The 18,705-nt window shown below is 31.4% G+C and overlaps 2 protein-coding genes across 2 annotated transcripts; both read left to right on the top strand.

Annotated features, from left to right (window-relative positions):
* Window positions 1-1,523: 1,523 nt before the first annotated feature.
* On the top strand, window positions 1,524-9,818 carry HELRODRAFT_165862 (hypothetical protein; the record flags this gene model as incomplete). The annotated part of the gene is made up of 10 exons (XM_009032340.1): window positions 1,524-1,616; window positions 2,020-2,143; window positions 2,462-2,656; window positions 4,071-4,197; window positions 5,792-5,903; window positions 6,697-6,814; window positions 7,589-7,711; window positions 8,270-8,451; window positions 9,154-9,465; window positions 9,738-9,818. 10 exons carry the CDS (start codon window positions 1,524-1,526, stop codon window positions 9,816-9,818), a joined length of 1,467 nt encoding a protein of 488 aa, XP_009030588.1.
* A 5,380-nt stretch (window positions 9,819-15,198) lies between these two features.
* HELRODRAFT_165861 (hypothetical protein) lies at window positions 15,199-18,000 on the top strand (the record flags this gene model as incomplete). The annotated part of the gene is made up of 6 exons (XM_009032339.1): window positions 15,199-15,217; window positions 15,641-16,834; window positions 17,065-17,246; window positions 17,365-17,433; window positions 17,663-17,731; window positions 17,926-18,000. 6 exons carry the CDS (start codon window positions 15,199-15,201, stop codon window positions 17,998-18,000), a joined length of 1,608 nt encoding a protein of 535 aa, XP_009030587.1.
* Between the last annotated feature and the right edge of the window lie 705 nt (window positions 18,001-18,705).

Genomic DNA, 18,705 nt, shown 5'->3' with positions numbered 1-18,705 from the left:
GCGTACATTATCTTTAATTTGTGCATATTTTGATAATTAAACTTAATTTGAAAGCTGTTCTAGAGTATGTATTTTTATTAATAAATTAAAGTTGGATTTTCAGATTTTATTCAACTTTCTAGAGTTTCACAGCATTAAAAATAAACGTTGTTATCGTATTTTCATTCATATAAGAAAAAATCATTTAAAATATAATCTCAATTATATTTAAACCTGAAATAAATTACAATAATTACCATATTTTCATTCATATAAGAGAAAAATCATTTAAAATTTATTCTCTATTATATTTAAATCTGAAATAATATCGTTAGAAATAAAATTTCAAACTTTGCACGTGTTTGATTTAATTTATATAACGATTATCCAGTGAGTGCTGATAAATTTAAATATTTTAAAATGATCACCATTCAGTCAAAAAGTTGGTTAAATGTAACTGTTAACTTGCTGGCAAGTCGTATTGTAACCATAGTAATTCAAAAGTCAGTTGATGTTAATAGCTTCATTTCTTATTGGAAAGCATTAGCTGTGAGTGTCAATCTAATTTCCCAGTCAACAAATTTATCCAAGAATATTTTGGCTCTTTCAAAGCCTGATATTCTTTGAAGAGTGTACCACATCGAAGAGCCAGGAAGATGCTTCATAGTGATTTGTTGAGGCATTCGCCGACGACTTTTCTATGGTAGAAATTAATTTAAGAAATGGAAATTTCTTTTACTATTCCTATCTTATTTTTTGATTGGCTGACTTTTATTGATTTCTGAATGTTGATGTCACATGAATAAAAAGTAATATTTCACTTGAGTGGTTTTTATCATTTCCTAAATAGCCATAATTGCATTTCTTTATAACTTATAATGTGTCTTGCTACACATTTTTTACTTCTCATATTAAATTTTTTGTCTTCTGCACGTATTAATTTCATAAATTTAATTTTTGTAATGTTACACCAATCATCTGAGGAATCACGATTTTTTATTGAAGTTTTATTTTATTTTATTGCTCCACATTTATTAATTACTTTCAAGGTTTATAACTTTATGCATTATGTTCATTACAGCTCTTCATCCATCAACCAGATTTCTAAAACGTTAGAAGCATGGTGAATGAATGATTTAAACATATTCCAAGGATAACCTTCTTTCAAATTGCTCCATTTTTTGTACAACTAGAAAATAAATTAACGGTAGCGACAATAGAATGTGAATTATTTATAAATTCCATCTAAGAAAATATGGATTGAAATGAGAGTGGAATGCCAAGAAAGTTAACAACCCACTTTCACAAAGTTTTTATCACGTTAAATTATTTTTAAAGATGATTTTATCTGTTGTTGGTTTCAATTGATTTAAATGGTGTATTTGTTGTTTGTGTGTGTTAAAACCAAATAACATTACAAAAATCTGTCGTAGCAATTCATTCTTGACAAATAGCTTAGTTTAACAACAGAATAATATTTTCATTACTGATTAACAATGAATACTGTAGTCTTGGTTCTGGAAATCAGCTAATTCACATTTTAAATGGACTTTCATGCTGCAATGGAAACATTTGCAGAAGCTTGGATTGCTGCAAATATGCAAAATTATGCATCAAGTCCTGCCAATAAAAATGAGGTTGTCTAATATAAATTTGTCTAATATCATCTATTTCTATATTTTGTGATCTATTTGATCTATATTTTATTCACTAATTAGTGGTTTATTATCTAATTTAATTATATTTTATTTACTAATGATTTGTTATCACCATCACAAGTGGAATTATTTTTTATGTTGGTTTGGTTTCAAAACTTACACATATTTTTTGAATTAATTCAAACATTGTTAGCACTACCAGTCAAGTTACTTTTATTATAATTTTTGTACAACAAATAATTTTGGAAAAACATTGATCAAATTGAGCAGTTTGAATTTTAATGCTAGTTTTGTTAAGCATTAGAATTAAGAATTTGTTGCGGTCTCATTTAAAACCAGTTTTATTATAATTATTATTATTTTTAAATATTTCAACTGCTAGACAACAGCAAAAAAAGACATCCTTTCAAACAAATCCATCAAGAATAAAGTTTACATGAATCTTGCTGAAAGTTATTCAAATTCGAAGTCAAATGCTGATGTGCTTATTACAGTAGCCACAAAAGGTTTTTTTTAACCAGATATAAATAAATGTATATAGCTAAAATAAAGCATGGAGAAATTTGATTCGTTTTCATTTGCAGAAAAGTTGATCTGGGAAGTAATGAAAAGATTTTGTGCTGTTGAATTGTAAAAATTATTCTTAATCTTATTATTTAAGAGTATCTCTATTTTTTAAGTGGGTTGTTCTATTGAGAAACATTTGTTAAACAGAAATAGCTTATACTTTAAGTTTATGTTTGATCAAACAGATTTATTCTTGTCTGCTCAAACTTAAAAAAATTTTTACTATTTTTTTAATTTTGTTAAAATAATTTTAAAAGGATCAGTTTCGTTGAGATGTGTGGTTGAACAGGAGTGCATAGAACGAACGTATCATGATGTGGAACCTGACCATGTTGTTAATGTTATCAATGACTCAGTCCTTTCTTTGCCTGGATCACTACTATTTTTTGATGTGGTTAAAAGTTCACTTCTTAAATTAGGGTTTTCAATATCGGACGTACACGATGCTAAGGGTTGGTATATTGTTATTTGGAATAGTCATTTTTCTGTGGTATTGAAGTGATATGCCAGTTTTTATATTCAAGTTTCTGATTAATAAATTAAATATTTAATAGAGTTGATGCCTGGATAACAAAATTGTTATTTTGTTTCTGTTTTATGCTATTGTTACATCATTCAATGTTGATCAAGTTCATTGATTGGCTGCCTGTTGGTTTTGAAATGTGTTATTTGCAGTTTATTACAATTAATTTATTCAGTTTCTTTCCTTATTGATGTAAACTTTCAAATTTGATTAAATCTATTCTTTTGAAAATTCATGAAACAAAACTAAGAGTAAATAAGAATAATTGTATAAAATTTTTGATTGTGCTGAAAAGGTCTGGAGGTTGAGGAAGGTATTAGAAAAATTGTTGTGGATGACAGGATGTATAAGAAATTCTGTCTGGAAATGTCTGTAATTACCTAAGAAGACTGAGCTAACCGAAAATGTAATCACAAAAAGTGGTAGAATTATTTGGATTTCGACTTGAAATAGATCAGATTTGTTGGAGATTTCTTCAAAATTCACAAGCTGAAAAAGTTTGAATCTTTGAAAATTAGCAAGAGCAGACGAGTAGAACATTAAAAATCCTATTTAAAAATTTTTCTATATTAAAATTTTAAGAGGTTGAGTAAATGCTTCAGCGAATTTTAATTCTCCGAACTTGAAAGCAGAAATGACAGTAAGAAGAAAAGTTTATTAGACTGACAGATGAAGTTTTTTCCAGTTATCTGGGTTGGATTTTAATTTAGAACTCTAGTAGGAGATTTCAACCCACAATTGTTGGTGGTGGTGGTGCAAGATGATTCCCGTTGTAATTAACGCAAGTTTTATTTTAAGGTTTGTGTTTGCTTTGCAGTCGGATTTCTTTTTTTTTTATAGTGTTTTCATCAACGAAAAAATCTTCAAGTGTTTTCATTTTGTTTTTAGGCTAAAACTAGAAATCTTACAGAGTCCTGGTTATGACATTAAACTGACCCTCACTGCCTTGTGAGTGATGTTGAATCATCAAAGGCTAGGCCCACCGCTTATAACTGTGGTTGCGTAAGGAAGGGCGTCCTGCGTAAAAATTATCCAAATAAATTACTTATGATGACAGAAGTGACAATGAATGGCGTCGAGGGGTTTTTCGGTTTCATCATAGGTAGCCAAACGGCAACCCCCGATCTCGGGGAAAATGTCGTCTAAACGGAAATGCCATGCTAAAACTAGAAATCTTAAAATTTGGGTTACACGATTACATCGATAGAATTTAATGAGCATTTACATTGTTTTTGTATTTTTTGAGATTTCAATATATTTTTGTATTTCCACTTGTTTTAAGTTTTCTTTATTAATTTGAGAAATCGCCTGGAAAGAAGTAAATTTTTAAAATTCTTTATTAGGAAAGCTCCAAGTCAAAAACTGGAATGAGCTGGATATAGAATCATTGACTAGTGACGACAAGATGACATTAGAGAAAATGCTCGGTCATATCTCCCTATTCTGCACTTTAAAGATTCGTTTAAAAAGGTTTATAATTTATACTGTTCAGTTGGAAATGCAATATTGAATGTAATGTTGAGCACTTGTTGGTTTGTTCTAATGAATAATTTTGATTTTTTCCAAATAAAATGAAATTGCTGTAGGCAACACTTCTTTTATATATATAATTAATTTGTTTAGTTTTGGTAAAGGTTTGTTTTACTGCACAGCGTATAATAATATTTAAGTCTATTTTAGATGTTGAGAGAAATAAATGAGCGAAAGAAAGAAGGGAAAATGTGAGAAATGAAACGTGAGAGAGTTTGTACTTGTTTACAATAACTTTTTTGCAGTAATGAGTGGGTTTGCATTGCTCTTCAGCCAGCCAACATTTTAATTTGAAACTTGAATTTTCTTATTCTTTTGAAATAACTATGTTGCAATGATTATGTCTCGTTAACAGTGTTTCAATAATAGTTTTGCAATAACTGTGTTACAAAAGAAATGTTGCAGTAATTATGTTACAATAACAATTTTGCAATAACTTGGTTGGTATATTTACGTTACAATAACAATGCAACTACAACAAAACTTTAAAGCCAATCTCTTGCTTTGCTTTATCCGTTTATTTTGTTATTATTTAAGTTTGATAGACTTGTTAATCATGTCAGAGGTTAGTTATTAAGACGAAATCTTTTTTAGCTTCTTTTTAAACTGTGCTTATTACAATTGTATAAAAAAAATGAGCTATACAAATTGTTTAAATTGAGCCCTGCATTTTTCTAAATAATATTTGTCTGTGTGTTCTGTAATGACCACATTTTCTATTCAACTTAATTTATTAATAAATCGACTTCTGAATTATTTCCGGCTGTGTTTGAAATGGTCTGAATTTTTTACAATTTATTTTTCAGTTTCAGGCACATTCCAATTAGATGAATTATTACCATAATTGGTTTTGATCTGACGTTTCATTTCCAAACTGCTGCCTATCTGACAGTTAAAACAACGTCCCTAGGTGTTAACCTAATTCTATGATTACCATTACTATCTCGCTATTATTACCATTAGTATCTCGCTATTTTAAATTTTAATAATTTCATAACGTTATTTCTACATTAGATCTATTTTAAACTTTATTGAACTATATTTTGTTAACGAGCTCTAGCAGTTATCATCATAACATGCCTATGGAGAATGATACTATGCAATGATTCCCTGTTAAATCTATCGCTTTTGTGATTATGGCGGCTTGGTGGCCTAGTGGTTAAAGTTGCTTGGTCCTGTTACTCATTGACCGTGTTCGAATATGACAAAAGGATCCCCGCCTATTAAATGTGTGATGCGTCGTTTAGCCCCTGTTCGTTTACGCAGTTTGAGTGTTGTGCTCATTCTTCTAGACTTTGGAAGAGTTTAACAGACTTAGACCTCTTTAACCTTTATTATTATTGAAAGATCGTGAGTGGCCTATCTAAAGAAGTTACATCTGATGGCTAAAAGCGAAGAACAATTGAATGAAATGTTGGAAAAGAAAGCTGTTATAGAGAAAATGATAGCCATTTGAATTTTTAATTCTTTATTTCAATAACAATATGCCTTCATATATTTTTTTTTGTATTCACATATGATGACTTTTTTTCAGCATAGATATTGACAAAATTGAATGGGATGATCAGACTGTACGATGTGCAATCATTAAGTTGTTAAAGCAATACAACCAGATCACTCTTGCTAAGATGTGTCCCATGCCGCAGGTTTGATTGACTTCGCAGATTATTGAATTTTGATATGAAAGTCTCACATGTTCATACTTGATATTTTATGCATTAATACATCGTTTTTACTGTTTTTCTATATTCTTTTGAATATTTTTTTTCTAGAATTTCTGTGTTTTCATGCATTCTGCACTCTGCGGCTTGCTTCCTACACTATTTTTTATATCAGTGATAACTAGATTAAAGTGATTATCAAAATGTTGTTTTGTTACTAACGATGTTTCAGCCAACTTCGATATGGATGGCGCTGGCTCGTGTATGCACTGCACGTCAATCAAGCACATTTTATTTGAACACTTTAATTTTAATTGCAACCCCGCCAAATGTTAGCGCATTTTAACGTTAGCAATATTTTAGTTTTATTCAATCTGTTAATTTTCATTCTAACATGCTTTCCAAAACTTGGAGACCTTGGAAATGCTAATAAATATGAGAGACTATATTAATTATGGTTATAATAATGCTAATAACTATTGTATGACAATTGCTGACATTTGAAAAACTGATTTTGTGTTTATTTAATTCATTTGCCTCAAGATTGTTTAGTCCACACTCGTTTTAAAAATTGTAGAACTTGACACCGTCACAAAGCTACAATTGTGCTTGAATATAAATGCATAAAAATGCAATTTTTCATTGTAAGAATTTTTTTCTGTATTCATCAAAAATTAATACCAAAAACAGCACTCATTATAATCAAATTATTTTAAATTTAACTGGTCCCTCATTTTAATCGTCATTAAATGTAAATTAATATTATTCATTTTTTTAGTCGATGATTTCAAACATCGTAAATTCAAAATATACTGCAAAAGTGTGTGCTGAAAAGTGCAAGGAGTTTGGAAACTGGTATAAGAAATTTCGGCAAGAAAATACATGCTCCTATTTCTGTTGGTTCAGTTTTGTTTTTAAATTAACTGCTTGTGTCATAGTTTATTGATTGACTTGTTGACAGGAATTTGGTGAGCCCCACTTGTTTTGGAGAAACCTATTTTTTTGTTTTTTTTTTATGTTATATTGTTGAATTAAGGTAACCAAATTGTCACATTAAAGTAAGCCAAATTAAAAATTGTTTATAATTTTACAGCTTATCCATAAAAATGTCACATAATACTTTTTCCATGGTCGAAGAGTTAGCTCAATAGGCAGAAGTGCCATGTCTCGCATTGTGCTTGCGTCATAGTCTGGTTCTCGCTGAATCTCAATAATTAACATACGCCATGCGTTTGTTATACGGTGTTTGTGTGTGCGTAAAAAAATGCGCTTGGATACTCCTGTTGTGCTGGTGTGTAATATAGATGCATATATAATTTTTCTTTCTTGCTTGTTTTTGTTTTTATATGCGTTGCATGTTCTACCATTCTCTCCGTCAGACAGGGTTTGTTTTTTACAGAATAAAATATACATCAAATATTGGCGTTTTTTCAGAAAATGTGTGCTTCTTTAAACTTTTTATTCTATTTTTAAATTCATCTGTTCTTTATAAAAAAAAGATGATGTTCGCAATTCTATGACACAACAGCGTTCCTACAGAAATTATTCTGTAATTTGTAATTTCCATGATTTTCGACTAACAGAGTATTTAAGAATGGCAAACAATCAAAAAACTGACGTAACAGGAGCTCTCCATTCCTATTCATCATTGCCATCGATTACCTTTTAAGGCAAACACCACTCAAGCAGCATCAACCTTGGCCCTGCAAAGAAGGACCAAAGTCAACTCAAACTCAGACAATCAGAAATAAAAAATATATGCGATTTCGAATTAACAGATGGTCATAGGAAAAGTGAGAAATGAAAATAAGAATGCTTAGCTAAACGAAGCATACAACGAAGCATTCATTCAGCTCAAATGCAACAAACATTGGTTTCAAAATAAAAGTCCAAACTGTCATTCAAATGTTCGGTCAGCCACAATTTTTTGATGAATATGAATTATTTCTGTTTATAAAATTCTTTTTCTTTGTCTTATGAGCAAAAAATGAACTCAGTTTACTGTGTATAATAGGCATTTATTGGTGGCAAAAAACTCAGTGACAAAAAAATATTTGAACGTTGCCAAATAAAAGATTATCATGAACTTTCATGAACTTTTAAACTTAACTTGACTTGATACATTCTCAATTTGTTATCGGTCTGTATGTACTGCAACATTTTTCCTGCGTGGAAATGATTTTCTAACACTCTTTTTTAGACAAGCCTATCTATAATGCTCTAATATTTCTACACTAGTTTAGGTCGTCAACTTACATTTTAAGTTAATTTTTTCTACATGATTCAAAACTATCATTTCAAAACTTATGATGTTAAACTTGATATTAAAGGTACACTTGTTGTTTTTTCAGCTGTTCCTGCGATAGGAACAAATATAAGTAACCAACTGAATACACGCATGACATTCCACCCTGTTGATGAACTTCCTCTCATGAGAAGCTGGTACAAATTCTGTCCCAACCCAACTTCCGAGGAGTTGAAGAATTATCTTCATGAACTCAATGTATCCCCTATTAGACAAGAGAGACCTAAAGTAAACATCATATTTGTAGTTTATAATGTTTTGTATTGTTTATTTCTTATTAGTAATAATTTCTCAATAATAATAATTTCTGAATATTTTCTTTATATAAACTTTCCAATACGTTTTTGTTATTTTGTCTACGGATATTAGTTTTATTCACGAATATACATGTAACATTTTGTTATTTAATATTGGAGTGTTCAAATAGCACTTTTTATCACTGCAATAATGGGAGATTTCAATGCAAATGTGCGATAAGCATGAGAAAAAAACATATTGATGGAATCAAACGAAGGAGAAGAAAATAACCACAATAGATTGTTGACGAGTTAGCCCTGACGGTAGAACTGTCTCACGTCGTTGTTATTGGAAGGTGGTCTGGTCCAAATATCGTTTCCGTCCAAAATACAATCCTGTATGCCTGGTGCATCTGATCAGTGCTGCTTCTTGCAAGCGAAGCTTTGCTGGCTGCAGGCAGACCATTGAAGCGTTGCTGGCTGTATAGAGACTATTGGAAGACATCGTTGACCGCAGACAGGCCAAATACTTTACGAAGCGGTTGCACAAGGGCCATTCAATTTTGTAATAAATTTGTAGATTGTGTTTTTTGTATCAGATTTACTATCAATTGATTAATTAATTTTATAGCTTTGTCAGCAGTTTAATTGTTAACCAATAATCTTTTTTAATAACTCTGTACTTTTTTTAAAGATTTCTCTGAAAAGATTAAGAATTTGGTGGCGAAACGAAAAGCAGAGAGTCAAGAAAGTAGATGATCAAGTTGTTGAAAATGGAGATAGCCATTTGTCTGACGAGTCATTAAATGGAAGAAAGAAACGACAGAAAAGGCGCATTTCTTTATCAAGTGAAGAAAAAATTACAAAAATGCCTTCACTTTTATCGAATAATAATAATATGAACAGTAGTGAACTATATCTGCTGAACAGCAGCGAGTCACAAATTAAACTAGTATCATTACACAACAATGGTTTGAATTTAAACAGAGCTAACGAATATCCTAAGGTTCAATGTAATTTAAACAGCATTGTTCACTCGGCTGCACATAATGGTTTAGACATTAATTATTTTGAATGAAACACTTGTTATGTCATATATTTTCATCGATGATTGTTTATAGATACTATTAGTTTTATCGTTTCCTAATTAATTTTTTTTACTGCCAATTTTTTCCATAAGTCCTGGGAATCGTACTCGTTTATTCGTGAAAGTTTGATTATGATTTTTTAATGCTAGATTTCAATCGGAAATTTCAGCTCGACATACGTTCGTTTTAGCCGTATGGGTGGTATGAGTTTGGCCAATATTTCTTAATCATGACTTTCAGAAATTATTTGACTGAACAATTGAGTTCATGAACGAGTGAGGTTGCTTAAGGTTTTTGGGATTTTTTAAAGGTTTGGAGCAAAAAGGTGTCAAAAATAAAATGATTGGAATGTTGATACCAGTGTGTCGGAATCGGAGAAATCCTGAACAGACTTATTTCAGATAAACTTTATCGGAAAGAAAACAGTGCTGGCAATCACTTTTGTTTATTGCTGTGATCATTCACTCGTTTATTCAATCGATAAAATCATTAGAATACAGCACAATAACTAATCGACAAGTAAATCACGGAATACAACTATTCGTCAGTAGCTAAGTTTCTCTTGTCCGACTAATTACATTGAGTTCTCTAGCCTTTACTGCAGTGAGATTCCAGCTATCAAAATTTTACATCTGTCACCAGTGTGTAATCTGAAGATATTCATAGCTGACTCATTCATCTTTTCTTCTCTTTTTCAATCTACGTCACATTTGCCAACGCAATATTTGTAAAAGCTCTCTCCACTTACATAACACTACATACATACTTTTTATCTTCATCAACTCACATATCTTCGTTCATCCAATAGTCATCTTTGTTTGTCATTAACCGTTCAGCCGCATCAACTTATCGAAAAATCACTAATATTCAACAGAAGCTTTACATAGAGGTTTCCTTCTATATGGAATGGTTTACCGACCAGCATTCGTAGGCAACCACCCATCAAACTCTTCAAAAAAGCGATTTAAACATTTTTTATTTGAAGTTTTTTCAGAGACGACGGGACATCCAAGCACCGCTGAAACTATGCCTAGGACGCTTTAAACTAATAATAATAAGATTTTTTCTTAACAACATTATCATCCACTAAAATAACTTTTCTAAAAAAAAGTTATTTAAATATTTTTTGTTCTTTATTATGTAGCTCTGACGCGCGCAGAACCGCTTACATATATCTGTATTTAAACTTTCGTGCCACAAAGACTGTACTATCCACAGGACACGACGTCCACACACGTTGCATATGCACACGCAAGCACCGCATCATACGAGCACGGCGTATGATAGTCATTGAGTTTCGGACCGATAGTGTTCGAACCAGGCCATCGCGTAACTGCACGAGACATTGCACTTCTACCGATTGAGCTAACTCGCCAACCAAATACCACCCCCACTGCCTTGAAAAACTCTTCAAAAATATATAAATAAATTAATAATATAAAAAATTTATATATTTAAATTTATATTTAAATATATATATATATATATACTATAAATATCTTTGGTCGCCGAGTTAGCTCTTTCGATATGTGCGCAACTTCTCGCGCTGCTATTACGCGAGGGCAGTGTTCGAATACTGTCCGAAACTCAGTGACCATCATACTTCTTTAACTACTTCTCCATCGCTTGCGATGTTCAGAGAGTGTTAGTAAAATTCACTGAGGTGCGCTGTTGAACATCGCGGAAATAGCGCTTTACATGTTAATTGATTGATACCGTATTACGCGGGGCTTGCGCTTGCAGCGTACGTAATGTGTATGTGTGTCGTGTGGTTTGGGTAGTACAGTCTTTTTGACACGAAAGTTTAATTACAAGTATAGAATAAAATGTAAAAAAACGTTTGATAGATTTGCATTATAAAGAATACAAAAAAATATTTTTTTAATCTGTTTAATATTTTTTATATAATCAATCAATCTTCGTTTTGCGTCCAGAGACCCGGTTTCCCGAGGTAGGACGTTGTTTTCTTTGCCATAAACTTTTTGCGCCAAATTAGACGATCAGTTGTATCCATTTCATTTAAATTTAGAGCTTTCATGTCTTGCTCGATTGTTTGCGACCAGGACTTCTTTGGACGGCCTTTGGGACGTGAGCCAGGTACTTCAACATCTGCAAGAGAAGTTATGGCACTGTTTCCATTTCGTTTATATCATCTAAACCAGCACGACGCAGGATTTCGGTAGATTTGGTGGCCACTGAGGCAGGCCACTGCTATTTAATATAAATAATTTGCTATTTTTATATAAATAATAAAAAAAGAGGAGATTTGATTCAGTTGTTTTAAAATCATGCCTAATTTGAACGTTTTAGTATAGTCAAAACCAAAACGCGAGGTCACAGTTAGAAATATTTTAAAGAGTTAACAAGACATAGAGGCAGAGTGAATTACTTATTCAATAGAGTCGCAAATACTTGGAACTCATTACCAAATGAACTTGTCGAGGCACAATCAATAAACAAATTTAAAGCAGGCATTGATTGTTGGATGAACAACAATCAATCAACGAATCAGCTGTGCTAGCATGCCTGAGAGCATACTCTCTGGATAACCTCCAGAGCAGCATTACTACAACAACTACTACTATTTAATATTTTATTATATATATGTATAAAAATATATTTATATTAATATATATATATATATAGTTTGGTTTTTATGTGTATACATATATTTAAAGATCTGACCTGGCCCTTTTAGGTACCAAAAAATATTTTTTTTAATCGATTAATTTTTAATGTCTTTCCTTTTTGGTACCAAAAGATCTTTATTTTATTCGATTAATTTTTAATTTCCTCCGTCGCGATCGGTGTGACAATACTTCATTTCCCTGTATTTTAAGGTTACACGTTGTTTTATTTTAATGTGAAATGCTTGATTTTGAATTAATGCTTGCAATTAACTCTCGATAACATCAGCGGACATTTTTTTTATTAAACACAGCTTATTTAAAGGCCGTTTGGCGCCACAAATTAAAAGAATCTAGTGAAATAAAATTCCAAGAAACATTTGGATTAGGATTAGCAATTTGTTAGTCATTAGATTACCATTACATTACATACACGAACATGGAGGAAGAATCATGGGACGATTTTGAATCTGATGCACAGGTTTTTGAAATTATTTAATATTTATTTTATATGTGGGTTGAGAACTATTTGTAAGCTTATTATGTGAATGCATGAACATCATTTTAAAATGTCAACTGTTTATTAAGTTAGTGGAGTTTAAAATCTTTTTTTATACGAAAAACTTTTCAATTGGAAACAAACCTCTTCAGTGGTAAAGTAAGAAAAAAATAGTGGTAATGGAGCAATACCAATATCCGAATATTGAATGGCCAATAGCGGCTAAACTACTAAAGACAATAATTTTATTTTATGATAGTCTAGTCTAGTATGTCACATGCATTTGAAAAAATTTTTTTTATATAAATTATTTTTTCTTATAAAGCAATATTTGCTGATTAAAATAATACCAAATTATTGTAGCATTATTATCTCAAGTCATGAAAAAATAGTTGTTTTTATCTTATTGTTAATTATTTATGTTATAATTTTATAATAGTACAAAACAAAGGTGAAGTAAGTAAATGTTCTGGTAGCACTGCAATATTGATGATAAAAAATAAATTAATCAGCAAAAGAGTATGAATGTTTGGAAAATGATTTGATTGACTTTTCAATCAACCAATTTTTGTGGGTGCTTTTTCATTTTTAAAGTTTTTATGATTAAAAGCTAATAGTTTTCTTTGTTAAATAATGCAAGAGATTTTTAGTAAAAGTATACCCTTCTGCCTACCATGCAATTAATAGTGAGATAAGTATTAAGTAAAAATGTAAATGAAATGAAAAGTGAACTTAGGTGAGTGTAATTTTTTGAATACTTTTAGTACATTAATCTTAGTACTTGTTTTGCATAAAAAAAGGTATTTACATGCCTACCAATGACAAAAAATTCATAAAAGTACATTTTCATGTTTACCAATGTTGAAGATAGATAAAAGTTTATTTCCCTGTCTAGCATGAAAATATGAATCTGTCTTTTTAAAAATATAGTATAAAAATTTTTGATCAAATTTCTTTTTTGAGTGATCTGTTAACAGAGCTTGCAATTAGTATTTACTGGCTAATTTAAGTTTTTGTATAAAAATATGGATATGGCTTTGTTTTAACACTGTTATATTTATTGTTTATATCTTCTTTTTTCAAGGTTCCACAATTTGAAGCTACAATAAACAGTAAGCTTTATTGAATATTTTTGTTTTTATGAAGCTTTTTTAAAATGTTTCTTGTTAAAATATAAATTTTAAAAGTAGAATTAATTTATTGATTTTTTATTATGAAAACTATATTTAAGTTATCTGACTCAAAGTGATGTCTCTGCCTATAATTAAGTGTACAATGCAATCGGTTATGCATATTCATTAAATATTGAATGCTACAAAAAAGCTCTATATATTTAAAAAATTCAATAAAATGGACCACTGATTAAGAACAGCATTAAATGTTTATGAAAAATTGAAATGATAATGAAAAAGCTCAAATAGAGAGGAATGAAACCAAAAATATCAAGATTTCAAATAGGGGATAGTACAGTGGTATAATGGTTAAGATCAGGACTGTGGCGTCTCGAGAACATCTCGTCTTGAGACGAGCTCTATACTGTCTTGATCTTGTCTTGAGACGAGCTCTATACTGTCTTGATCTTGTCTAGAGATCTCAACATTCTAGACTTGACTTTATCTTGTCTCGTTTTAAAACTGACAGTCTTGGTCTCATTTTTTTTTACTGTCTTGATACGTCTTGAAATTATTTTGTTTACATACAATTTTTTAAAATCATTTTTGATAAATTCTTCTTTAGCATACGTTAAATATATATATTTTAGAACATTTGTATGTATTAATAACGTGCATGCACCACATGTAGGCGTATTTTCTCATTTATAGTACTTGCTCTTAATGTCTGCTAATGGTGTTTTAATGTAATTATGGCATAATCAAGGTAGCCACGTCAATCGGATGGTACAAGTTAAACAAAAAACAATCATAATTCTTCACACTTCAAATGCATATAATATACATTCATGAACTGGTAAACATATGTATAATGTGTACATGCTTATAAACAAATAGATACACACAAACATATGCAATTACATAAATAATTAAATAAATATATAATCAAACTTAGGTAATAAAAATCAAACTCATCTTATTTCTTTACAAATTCTCATTGATTTTTTCAAATTTTGATGTCTCGATCTTGGTCTCACTTTTGTTTCAAACTGTCCTCAAATATCTCGAGACATATTTTTTGAAGATCTTGTCTCGGACTCATCTTGAGCTCTCAATGTCTTTGTTTTGCCTTGTTTTTAACATATACTGTCTTGTCACAGCCCTGGTTAAGATGCCTGGCAGTTGTTCATATACAAAGAAATACCACCTGCTTGTCACATGTATTTTATGCGATGCATTTATTCATGCCTATTTACTTATACCACGTATTGGTTGTTGTTGCTGTTTGTTATTTTCCTCATCTTTTTCCGTGGTTTCTATGCAGAAATGTAAATGTTAAATATTTCTATAAATGTTTTTATAAGAAAAAAATTTTCATCTCCCGCAAAATAAAACCTTTTATTTTTGCAACATATGAAACCATTCTTTTATGGTGATGCCAACTTTTCCTTTGCAAAATATTAAAGAAAATATGAAAGAAAATTCTGGCCTGATAGAGATGAATAAAGAAAAAACAATACTGACTGTCATGCTGCTAGATTTTTGTGCTTGATAATTTCAGTATGAACCTTTCTCCAATGTTATCGTAGACATTTGAAATAGCTTGCACTTGTGCTGCATTCACAGGGTTGTGCAATGGTGTAATGGCTTAGATACATACCCATAAAACAGACGTCAATGAGTATTTAAAATTTTGTTGTCGCTTAGAATTTCAGATTTCAAAAATTACTTGAAAATTATTTATACATTTTTAATCTAGTGTTTTTGACAAAAATTGCTCAAAATAAGATTGAGTTCCAGTTGGATAGAATTAGTATGATCAAAAGCTTCCATTAAATTTTTTAACTTTTTCCAGATCTCACATCAAGTGTACCAATTGACACTTTTGATGCTCAATCTTCGTTTGGTACTAACAATGGATTTGGAAATAATGCTGACCGGAGAGGATTTGGAAGGAATGATGATGACTGTGATGAGGTTGAACTGGGAGATGACGGTGGTTCTGGATTTGCTAGAAAAAATGATAATGGTTTTGGAACTAGAAATAATAATTTTGGCGGGTTTGGAGGGAAAAATAGGAATGGTGTTTTTGGTCAGAAAAATGGTGATAGTAGTGAAAGTGGGTTTGGTGGAAGAAATAATAATAATGATGATGGTGGTAGTGGTGGTGGTAGGGGCTTTAACAGAAAAGGTAATGGTTTTGGCAGAACGATTGATGATAATGACAGTGCTGGTAGTGGTGGGAAGAGTAATGGCGGTTTTGGTAGGAGGAACAATTATAATAATGATGATGATGCTAATAAATTTAGCGGTGGGAGTAATGGTAGATTTGGTGGAAGGAATAATAATGGTGATAGTGGTGACGGAGGTAGTGGTGGATTCGGTGGAAGAAGTAATGGTGGTTTTGGTAGAAGAAACAATGACGATAGTGGCAGCAATGGCGGATTTGGTGGAAAAAATGGTGGTTTTGGTAAACGAAATAATGATAATGATGATGGTAGTAGTGGTGGTGGTGGGTTTGGTGGAAGAAGTAATGGTGGATTTTGTAGGAGAAATAACAACAATGATGATGGTTCCAGTGGTGGACGTGTTGGTTTCGGTAAGAGAAATAACGGTGATGATGGAGGTTTCGGTAAGAGAAATAACGGCGATGATGGTGGTTTTGGTAAGAAAAATAACGGTGATGGTGGTGGTTTTGGTAAGAGAAATAACGGTGATGATGGTGGTTTCAATAGACAAAGTAATAATAACAATAATAGCGATAACGGAGGGTTTAGATTTGGTAAGAAAAATTTTGATAATGATGATGATAATAGAGGTGGGTTTGGAGGGAGAAGCAATGGAAGCTTTTCTAACAGGAGAGGTGACGGTGAAGAAAGTAGCAGTAGATTTGGTAGAAGAACTAATAATGGTGGTGGTTTTGGTGATAAGAATAATGAAGGGGATTATAACAATGAGGATGGTGGAAGGAGTGGTGGATTTGGTGGGAAAAGATCTTTTGGAAAAAGAGGTGAGGATGGCTCAAAATTTGGCAACCATGAGAGTGGACGTAAGTTTGTTGTTGTTATTAATTTTTTGTAATTTATGAATTTATATTTATTTATATATTTTAATTTGTGATTGTTCTTATGTGACTAGTCATGATGTTGAATAAACTATTCTGAAGTCATTTTACATTAAAGCAGTTTTTGTTGTCGTTGCAAAAGTCAGATTAGGCCTGCACTTTTGTGAGTTAGCTGCTATTTTCAATGCATTTCGTCAATCATTTAATTTTTCCAGGTGGATGTTTTAAATGTGGAGGCGACCATTTTGCTAGAGAATGCACCAATCCTGATCAACGAAAAGCTGGTTATTATTTTAATTATTCAACTACCTTAAGCAAAAAGTTGTCTACCAAGTGCTTTAACCATTATGTTAATTATGCAAATTCCAAATTGCATATTCGTCGCCATTGTTTAAAGGTATCCAGTATTATTTAATTGCGGGCCAAATAAATTGGTGGGAGCCAGTTTAGGCTCGCATGTTGGCTGAGCTAGCTGCTATTTTCAATGCATTTCGTCAATCATTTAATTTTTCCAGGTGGATGTTTTAAATGTGGAGGCGACCATTTTGCTAGAGAATGCACCAATCCTGATCAACGAAAAGCTGGTTATTATTTTAATTATTCAACTACCTTAAGCAAAAAGTTGTCTACCAAGTGCTTTAACCATTATGTTAATTATGCAAATTCCAAATTGCATATTCGTCACCATTGTTTAAAGGTATCCAGTATTATTTAATTGCGGGCCAAATAAATTGGTGGGAGCCAGTTTAGGCTCGCATGTTGGCTGAGCTAGCTGTCATTTTCGATTCATTTTGTCATACACAATTTTTTCAGGTGGATGTTTTAAATGTGGAGGCGACCATTTTGCTAGAGAATGCACTAATCCTGACCAACGAAAAACTGGTTTTTATTTTTATTCCACTACATTTGACAAAATTAGTCAAGCACTGCTATCTATTTTTATTGCAAGAGAAATTATTAGATACTTTATATTCAACTGTGTTCATTGGGCACACTCACTTCTGCCCAGTTTTAATTGCATGTTTACCATCATTATGTTATTTTATGGGACACTGGGCAAAAATTTATGTTACTAGGTCAACGTTGCAATCAAGATGCTTTCACTACTGCCAGAAAAGTCATTTTTTACCAAATCATTCCATGTAGCATAAAATTTTTATCCAAATTCAACTTGTCTTTGGTTTTTTGCAGACTTTCAACCAGATTAAAGCCTTTTTATCCTCTTGTTTTTTTTTTACCTCCTCCTTTGCATAATTTCGGCAGACTTGGATGTTCCGTTGATAGTAATGATGCTGAAAGCCAGCTCAATAATAAATGTTAATTTCGCTTCTTGAAGAGTATGATGGATGGTTGTTGATGATTGTTGGCTAGCCTAGCAAACTATTTCATATGGAAGGCGAACTGTAAGTGACTATGGCTATTGATGATTTGTTAGCAGGTTGATGCAACTTTCAACTTTTTTAACTCGCCTCTTAATGTTCCTTTTTTCAAGACTTATTAATTTAATCTCAATCTTTATACTTGCAACTTTCCTGTTAAGCTAATTTTTTAAATTTTGGCAAATTTGTATGCTCTCTTTAATCATATATTATGCAAGTGCTTTTATCGTATACAGCTTTCAAATTTGCTTACAAGGGCATTCTTTTACATTTTCTAAACTCATTCTAAGCCATGCCTCTCCTGCTGCCTTTCCTGGTCCATCTCCAATGAACATGCATTATAATTCTCCATTTTATACTTTCTTTTTTAAATATTTATTTTCCTGTTTCTTCATCTTCTAGGCACCTTCTCAAATTTATATTTTGTGTGCTTATCCATAAAAATTCTGTATGAATTTTCATTTCACTTGTAAGCAC

This window comes from Helobdella robusta (genome assembly GCF_000326865.2).
Source record: "Helobdella robusta unplaced genomic scaffold HELROscaffold_8, whole genome shotgun sequence".
NCBI classification, from domain to species: Eukaryota; Metazoa; Annelida; class Clitellata; order Rhynchobdellida; family Glossiphoniidae; genus Helobdella; species Helobdella robusta.
The sequence above is the reverse complement of the archived record's forward strand: the minus strand, read 5'-3'. Positions and strand labels throughout refer to the sequence as shown.